The sequence below is a fragment of the Mesitornis unicolor genome, unplaced genomic scaffold, assembly GCF_000695765.1.
Source record: "Mesitornis unicolor isolate BGI_N332 unplaced genomic scaffold, ASM69576v1 scaffold10123, whole genome shotgun sequence".
NCBI lineage: Eukaryota > Metazoa > Chordata > Aves > Mesitornithiformes > Mesitornithidae > Mesitornis > Mesitornis unicolor.
In genome coordinates, this window is record NW_010173976.1 from 1 (window position 1) to 9,028 (window position 9,028).

The following is a 9,028-nucleotide window of genomic DNA, read 5'->3' on the forward strand; positions in this document are numbered from 1 at the left end:
TTAAGCCGACTGTCAACCAACACCCCCAGCTGCTTCCTCCCAGAGCACCAGGAGAGCCACCCCACAGCGGGGACAGAGGGGGACGCACCCCCTCCAGGGTCTCAGCCGCTTCCCACCTGAAGGAGCAGCTGCTGGACAAGCTCACTGTCTGCACTGGTGCTATCACCACTACCCTCCAGAGGTGCTGTTTGTAGATCTGCTGCCTGCTGTGGTGAGCACAGCGCAAAATGTGCCCCAGAGCTGGTGTGAGCCCAGCGGTTGGTGTGCCAGCTGACTCTGGATGCCCGCAGTGCATAAGCATGGGGTGGGTTTATGTCCCCGTTGGTGCCCACAACTGACCCATGGTTGTCTTCTGCTGCGTGCACTTGGGCCTGCTCTTTCACCCAGCTGTGCTGGGCACATGTGGCTGATCTCCCTGTGCAAGGCTGTGCTGGGTCGTTACCCACATATTGGTGGCAATGGTTTTCTCATGGAGGCGACGTGGATGACTGCCCGGGTTATCCTAGAGTGCGCTAACGGCCTAAGCGTGATCAGGCAGTTGTCAACACGCAAACGCAGCCGGCAAGTTTTTGTGTTGTGTAAAAAGCTGCTTGCGTAGCCATGCCAGAGGAGCATTGAGCTCCTGTTACAAAACCATAATTGCATTTCTGTTGTGGATGTAGGCTGGGCAGAATCGGGGCAGGAATTATTGCATTGATTACCTGATGGGACCTGTTCAGCAAGGCTGTTCCCACACTCCCTCCAACCCAAAGACCAAACCTGTTCTTGTACAAAGGAGGTTTTTGTGCGCCTAGGTATTGTTTCTGTCCCAGCGTGGGTCCTGGTTGCAGAGCTTGGACCTCGCCACGCTGGAGTGCAGCCACACAGCTGCTGCGGAGAGTCTCGCTTCTCCCGTGTGGTAGGATGTAGGCTGCGTACACAATTAGGAGCTTAATACAAAACAGCGACCAAACAATTCCTGCTGGTAACCGCCAACTCGTGTCGCAGGTGTGGTGGGAGCTGGTGCTTGGCGCGATGGAAGTGTCTTGTGGTTTTGTCACGGTGCTGGTTAAGCTTTGTGAGAAGCAGCTTTATTCGTTGGAGCGGCGAGGACGGGACCAGCCCCGGGGAGCCGGCTGTCGGCTGATCCCCACTGCGGCTGAATCAGCGTGGTGTTTGGTAACGTCGCTCGAGCAGAGGAGGTCTCGCTCTCTAGATGCGTGTGTCAGGAGCGTGGGCTGAGCACAGATTGTGTTCCTCACCCCAGAACTTGTCTTGGCAGGACAAACGCCAGCCTGGGCAGACGTGGCTGTGGTGGGTGAGGGCCTGTACGCGGTACAGGGTGAGATTTAGCATCAGGTTTTAGGGTTCTCACATGAGAATCATCTTGTACGTGACATTTTGCTCCTCAGCGGACTGGCGGTGACGAAGCTAATGCTTGCAGAGCACAGAAAGGAAGTGTTTCTGTTTCACAAATTTATCAGCTTTTAAATTTAGGCTTCAGGCTCCTGCTCAGGTGGGAATTATCTTCTAAAAAAACCCTATCTGATCCGGCTGTATGTGTGTTTCACCAGAGCTTGTATTACACATGAACAAGAGGAAAGAAAGGTAAAATGTAGAGGTGGAATGCCTGTACGTAGGGATTGCACAACAAATCTGGGAGCATACAGAGGAGAGATGTAATGGCCTTGCCTTTGGGCTGCTGAGCCCAAATTCTGTTCGCATCACCCTCATGCTGTGGGGACCCTTTCCCAGCATGGTGTGGCTGGCAGCGTTGCGACGTGGGCGACTGCTGGGGCGCGAGGAGAGAAGCGCTTCCTCTCCCAAACAAGCAGGACTTGATGCTCTCCTATGCCTTGTCAAGGTCCCCGGAGATGGCAGCAGCGTGTCCATGGCAGTGTTTGTCTCCGGGATAGTCACTGGTTTAATGACTCATCCCGGAGAATGTGATCACGTGGGCAGCCTCCCTGCTTCCCTGTGCCCTGTTTGTCCGATCTTTTGAGCCGGTTGTATAACCGGGAGCCGAGAGGGGTGGGGAAAGAGGAGCTGCTGAAGAATTGCAGGTAGCATGGCCAAAATGTGTCTGCAGCTTGAAGAGCAGAGCTGCTGGCTGGGAAACCAGGGAATCTGGGTTTATTCCCAGCACCGTCCTCTGCCTGCGAGTGGATGTGGTGCTGGTGGTTGAAGGAGGCACAGTGAGAGGATAGGAGCTCCAAGACCGTGGCTGTGGTAGGAGAACCACTACTTAGCAGTTCTGGTTTTGCTTTCCTGCGTTCATCGTGAGCTCTGTTTCATCGCCCAAGTGGTGGATACCTGGTTTTCTATGGTTTTGGCCCATGGTGAGGTGAGCCCCAAAGTCCTCAAAGGGTTCTGACATAGGCTTGGAGCAAGTGCTGGGGCAAGTCTGGTGGGATATCTGGAGAGGAAGCTTACCAAGTTGGTGGTTTTGACCAAGGTGTGAATCTGGTTCTTGTCATCCCGATTTTAAGGTATTATATTGGTGGTAAGGTTAATTTAATAGGCACACTAACGTGGCAGCCGTAGAGGTGCCTGTACATGCAACATGCTGTACTGGAGCATCCCTCATTTCAGCCCCAAGCTGTTTGAGAAGGGATGCTCTTTGTCTCCAGATCCCACGGAGTCCCAATGTGATGCTTATTGGTTCTGCGCTACTTCATCTGCCAAATTCTTCTGCACTGATGTCTTCTTGCCTTCAAAGTCCTGTCTAAGTGTCACTTCAGTTCAGTCATTAGCTCAGACACACAGTGTAGGCAAGAAAGCTGATTATGAGATGAAGTTCAGGGTATCCCTTTGCCTGATACAAGGGGACAAGATGCTTCAAAGAAGTTATTACAAGGCTTGTCGGAAACAGTTTACTTCAAGGGAAGCTTTTGAGCAGAAACATTTCCCTTCTGCGCTCTGCGAGCATGAGCTTGGTCGCTGGCAGCCTGTTGAAGAGCACAATGTCACGTCCAGCAAGGTGTCGTTTCACAGAGCGCTTTTAGAGCGAAATCAGCCATTAGTGCCAGTCTGAAAACAGGAGAACGTGGAGAAAAAGGAGTGCACGTGGCTTATAATGGAAAAAGAACATTGCCACTTAGTTGTGACTCTTAATAAAAGCTTGCCAGACGTTACCATTTAAATCACGGCAGCGGTGGTAAAACCAGCGAGCTGCCTGCTAAGCCATGACCCGGTGTGTGAACCAGATAACCTCTTGCATGGTATATTCAGTTCATCTGGAAGGTTGTTGCACAGGTATCACGTAAATGGAAATTGCTGCCCCCCTTGACTGCTGTGAAACAAAGAAACAGGATTTGAGTTCCTTGTTCCTTGCAGCTCCTTGGGCCCCTGGAGGAAAACAGACCCTCAAGGGCAGCAAGCGCTCTGTGTGGACTGAAATAATTTTGCCTTGTTTTCTTGGCAGGACGCTTTGGGGCTGTGTTAAGTGGTGTTAGTTTTGGCTTTCGCTGGCAACGGACTTCTCCGTAAAACTTTTCAACACTTTTTGTTTGAGTGGCAGTGTCAGAACGGACCCCGCTTTTGACCCTCAACAAAACACGCCCGCAAATGAGCGTAAATAGGGGTTGCTGGTTCCCACTCAGCTCCAGTCCTGATGAATGCTTGTGTAAAAGGCCTGGCACGGTTGTTCTCATGCCGTTGGCTCCCTGTCTTTTCAGACCAACCCCAGGAAGCAGTGTTCAGCGGTGACCATGTGGAACACGCCGAGGATGGAGAATGGCAGCGCTCTACTTCAACTACCTCATCTCAGAGTGAGCGGGCAGAGCGACTCTTGCAGAACCAGCACAAGAGCCTGGCCTCTGAGGACACCAAAAAGAAGAAGGCTCAGAAACCCTCTCACATGCGGAGGAACATAAGGTAAGCAGCAGCAGGACAGAAAGAGCTTGGGTCCTGTGTAGTCCCCTGGGCAAAATCAGAATCCCTCGACTTTGCTTCTGAGCTACGTTTTGCCACTGCTGGCAAACCAGATGGCTTTTCTTTTCCCAAATCTCAGGATTTCACCAGTGGGAGTAGCATGATCTCAGACCGTGGGTGCAAATTTGTTTGTTATTTCAGAAGAGTGAATATTTGGTTGTGGAATATATTGCAAAAATGGTGTATTTGCTGCTGGCTTTCAAGACGTGTACTTGAAGAGCAGCGCCTCCATTAAGTAAACATCCCGTTTCAGATATCTGCTGCTGAGGATCCTATTGCAAACAGCCTAAAATACAGTCTTCCTCTCCGCTATCCTGGGCACTTGTTGGCAGGAGTGCTCGTGCTCGTGACTGCAATGTTGGAGATCAATTGCACCTCAATTTTATAAAGCAGTAATTGTTTGATTATGCAAGTCACCACATACTTTCTGGGACAGGTTGTGAGGTGGTAACTCACTACAAAATCTTATTCAAGGGGATCTGAAATGCTCAGAGGAGTCACAACGTGGCAGCAAGTGGCTCTTTTGCCCTGTGCGTAACGTGCTGGGGGTCTTTGGGTTCCTGTTTAGACTTGTACCAATCGATTTTCTCAAAGCTGAAGGAATGAGTGCTGACTAAGCCTTGGAAACTGAGACTTCATGTCCCTGCAGCGTGAGTTGGGTGGTTTTAAAGCTGGTTTGAAGGAGCTGGATTTGACCACTGAAGGCAAAAAGGGCCTTAATTTGCAGGGCTGCACGTTTCAAACTGAAGTGAGGGAAAAGCAACTTTGGGAAGTAACGAAAATTACCTGTAAAAGTAGGGTGCTTTGAGAGCATCCTTTGAAACAATTGTTAAAGCCATTAGAGGTCCTAGCTCCTGCAAACACTATTTATTCATTGTAAATATATTTGAACATATTCTGTGTATACTGTGTATGTCTTCTTTGCATGCCTTTGCATTTTCTGTTTATAAACCTTATAGCAATAAAACCCTTTCAGATAGATCAAGGTCTGTGATAACCTTGCTTAAGTATATATTTACCAGCTCACATTTTCCCCCCTTTCATGATTTTCCTTCTGTTGAACTTTTGTCTTGGAGTAACAGGAGCGTTACCTGTAGTTGGGAAGCACGATCTTGAAATCGCTGTAGGATTTGTCTATGGCTTTTGGCAGTGATGTTCCTCGTCTGTGTAGCTGGAGGACTGACTGCCTGGAGCTTGTCAGTCAACTTTTGAGCCAGCTGTACAGCACTTCAGGTTATTGGAAGAAATCGTTTGAGTGGAACCAAATCACCTTTCTCTGTTTGCTCCTGCTTTCAGGAAGCTGTTGCGTGAGGACCAGCTGGAGGCCGTGACAAAAGCAGCCCAGCAGGAAGAGTTGGAGAGAAGGAAACGGCTGGAGCAGCAAAAACACTATCCCAGCTGTACCCCTAGAGTTTCTTCCTGGTAAGCAGTGGGAGATGCCACCCAAAGCAAGAGTTTTAAGGATAAGAAGCTTGTCCATGACAGGACGAGGTAGATTAAGATCAGGTGTAAGGCTGCTCATTGCAGGGGAGTTGAACAAGATAACCTTTAAAGATCTCTTCCAACCCAAACCACTCTATGATTCGATGCTGCATTTGGACTTTCAAGTCTTGAAGCAGCAGTTCCAAACCACTTGTGAGCTAGTTCTGAGCCAAGATGCTGTGGCTGAGTGGTGAATGGTGCCAGGTAACTTGTTAAAGATATTTTGGCAAGTTACTTGTGTGTAAGAGGAGTGCTGGAACAGCTCGCTCTCCTTCCAATTGGTATAGAAACTTAAACAAATGGACTTGACAGAAATGCCATGTCCTTGGTCCAGATCATATTTGTACTGTGAATGGTCTGGTGATGTGTGGGTCTGGTACTAGGGGTAGTGAACAATAGAGTGGGTGTACGTATGTTCATGATGTTAGACTGGGTGCACATATGTTCACGATGTAACCTTGTCCTTTCTTGCATGTTTCAGCAAGCAGTGAAATAGCAGGCAGTATAAATGGCTATGTCTTCTGGTGAATATGTCATTTTGCATGGTCTTCTAACCTGGATCACTTCAGCGTTCTAGTTTATAGCACAGCCTCTGAGACTGGTGTAGAGGGCAGAGAAGTGCAGTTGGAAGTTGTGTCAGGGGGTAAGGAGTTTCTTGCGTTGACTTTTGACTCTTAAGAAAATGCATACTCTCCCTTAAATGCCAGTGTTCAAAACTTTTACCTGGGGGGAAGGAATAAAAGCTACTTAAAACACTTTAACTGCTGGTTGCTTGCTGAGTCACTGCAGCAAAGCTTATTTGGCCTCTCTCCCCACATGGCAATACTTAAACATACCAACAAATGGTCTTGATCAGCAAAAGTTGTTTATGATGTGTGGAATTATAATTAGTACAGTGTCCCTCCTAGCAGAGGGCAGTTATCGTCCCTTCAGCAGTTGGTGCATTATCTGCTGGCTGCAAAACAGCTTTTACTTCTGAAACTCAAGAAAAAAAAGGGACTTCTACACCTTGCGTGGTCAATGTGCCCCAGGCAGGGCATGCAACAGAGAGGGTGCCATCAGCAACGGGCCATTGTTTCAGCAGATTGAGAAAGGAGGAGACTGTGACCCAGGAAGCTGAGTCATGGCAATATTTTAGACAGTGAGAGTCTGTTATGGAAAATTCCAGGGCTAAGTTACTGGAGCAAAAGTGGAAGGAAATACTGTCTGGTTTCTGAACAATTTTGTCTCCTTCCCAATAATTATGAATTACTTATTGTTTGTCATTTGTGTTTATAGAGGACATCGTCTTCAGAACAGCAGAGGCTACCCAGCTCCCCCCTCAGGTCCTGGCTGAGGAAGTGATCTGCCTAGATAGTACCAGCAGTGGCAGTGAAGATGATGCTAAGGGAAAAAACAGCATTAAAGACGGTAAGCGACCGATTGTCTCAGCCTGGTCTTCTCACAATATGCTGTTTGTTTAGCCACAGACCTCCTGTTTTCTTCGAGTCAGATGCTCCAGTAGTGAATAACTTCAGATTTTTGCAGGCCTATTGGTTTCCAAATGAGTTCTAAACTAACATTTATAACCTGGCCTATTGGGCACTCTTGTGAACCTGTGCTTATTTCTGCTTTATAAATGCACTTAATTTTGCTCAGTGCTCTGCTCCAGAATGCTTACATGAGATACAGCATCGTCTGCTGTGTATGGAAGGAGCTTCTGCGTATTCAGACCTGCACTGAAAGTGGGTTTTGTGTCCCTTGTCTCTGGTGGATCTAACCTGACTCCTCTATACTGGTAGAGTACTTCTGCCTGATTTCCTCGGTGGTCCTTAGACATTGCATCGACAGCTAAAATGCACGTCTGGGTTTGGGAATGAAGAGGACATGTGGAGGAGGATGTAAACCAATTGCACAAACTGTCTCGTGTTCTGCTTGTATCAGCCCAAATTGATGTTCTCTGAAACATGGGGAAACTCCTGCTTTTATATGCTGGCCTGAGGGACCTGATGTGTGCTTGTGTTGTGCCTGCTTGTTCAGAATAGGTTGTTAGCCCAGTGTGGAATTGTAAAAGGTGGTTGCCTTATTTTCCAGGTAAGAGGTTTTTTTTTCCGTGCATTATAAACCCTGATGTCAAGTTAACTTTTGCCCTTATTCTTTCCTGGTTTGCTTACTTTGCAGAAGTGATTGAGCTGAGTTCAGGAGAGGATGATGCTCTCCAAATTGTGGACAGCAGTGACTCTGGCAATGAAGGGGAGGAGGATGGCAGTGAAGAGAGCAGTGGTTCTCATGTGAATGATGCCTTAAATCAGTCGGATGCTCTGGGGCAAGTCATTGTCAACATCAATCATCCACCAAATGAGGAGGACATTTTCCTGGCTCCCCAGCTCGCACATGCAGTAAAACCCCATCAGGTAGGCTTTATGAGCCTTGAGAATGCAATGAATTCAGGCAAACCTGCCTTGTAATCTCAGCAGAACTTCTCTGGTGAGATCTGTGACCCATCTGCTGTGGACAGTCAAACAATGAGGACACATTAAAGGAAGGCCAGGGCTATGTGTAACTTTGGCTGTTGTTATCATACGATAACAAGAGTATTTAGCTCATACTTCAAGAGCCTGACAAGATAAAAGAGATGAGGATGTACTGCTTGTTTCTGGCTGTACTTGTAAGAAAATTCCTTCAGTTTTTGAAGGCAAAAATATTTGATAACAATTAGAGTTCGTTGTGATGCCCAAGAAGTTTTTTACCTGGGTGTCCTGGTGATGAATGGATGGCGTGATGGTATCTGGCACAAACAGGAGTGTTTTCCTTTATATATTTAGACAAACACTTTTAAAATAAAATCATATTTATAAACAAGCCAATCAACCACAGCTCCAATTCTCTGGCTACAAATTAATTTGATTTATTGTTATATTCTCAGAAAGTTTTAGGAGTATCTAAAAATACTTACTTTCTGAGTCTTCCCTACATTAGAACACTGTAGTGAACTTGAAACACCCCTTCGTGTTTTCACAGTTTAGGCAATCCTGCTGTGCTTGCCGCTCTGTAAATACATATCCATCTTGGTTTGGTTTTGCTCCCACCATTCTAATACCTTTCCTACTTTTCTGTCTAGATTGGTGGGATCCGATTCCTGTATGACAACTTGGTCGAGTCCTTGGAGAGATTTAAAACCAGCAGTGGGTTTGGGTGTATTTTAGCACATAGCATGGGCCTGGGCAAAACCATACAGGTCATCTCTTTCTTGGATGTACTTTTTCGGCATACGGAGGCAAAGACTGTCCTTGCCATCGTACCTGTAAGTAGCTCGTGTGAAGAGCCGGCTGAGGGGCTTCCTTGCACAACCTCTTTCTTTACGTAGAGGAGACTGATTAGATCTCAAGCACTATCATCCCTTTGCTCTTCTCCTCTGCCTTTTATTCCCTGTGTCTCAGAGTTTGCATGCTGTGGTCTGCTCCTTCTGTCAGGGCCCAGCTGGGCGTCATTCCCTATTCTCACTTCTGCTCTTTATATACCCAGTGAATCAATTGGGGTTTTAATCCTTCTGTGGCTACCTTTTTTAGGTGAATACGCTCCAAAACTGGCTAGCAGAGTTCAACATGTGGCTCCCGGCGCCTGAAAACCTTCCTGCTGATTATAACCCCAAAAC

General features: G+C 47.4%; 1 protein-coding gene across 1 annotated transcript in view; it reads left to right on the forward strand.

Annotated features, from left to right (window-relative positions):
* Positions 1-3,656: 3,656 nt before the first annotated feature.
* LOC104537878 (helicase ARIP4-like) overlaps positions 3,657-9,028 on the forward strand; it is a gene marked incomplete at both ends in the record, with an annotated part of 6,892 nt that continues 1,520 nt past the window's right edge. Inside the window, 7 exon segments of the mRNA XM_010180893.1 lie at positions 3,657-3,855; positions 5,209-5,298; positions 5,300-5,334; positions 6,673-6,804; positions 7,555-7,787; positions 8,495-8,677; positions 8,943-9,021. Of these exon segments, the coding sequence (XP_010179195.1) occupies positions 3,657-3,855; positions 5,209-5,298; positions 5,300-5,334; positions 6,673-6,804; positions 7,555-7,787; positions 8,495-8,677; positions 8,943-9,021 (951 nt within the window).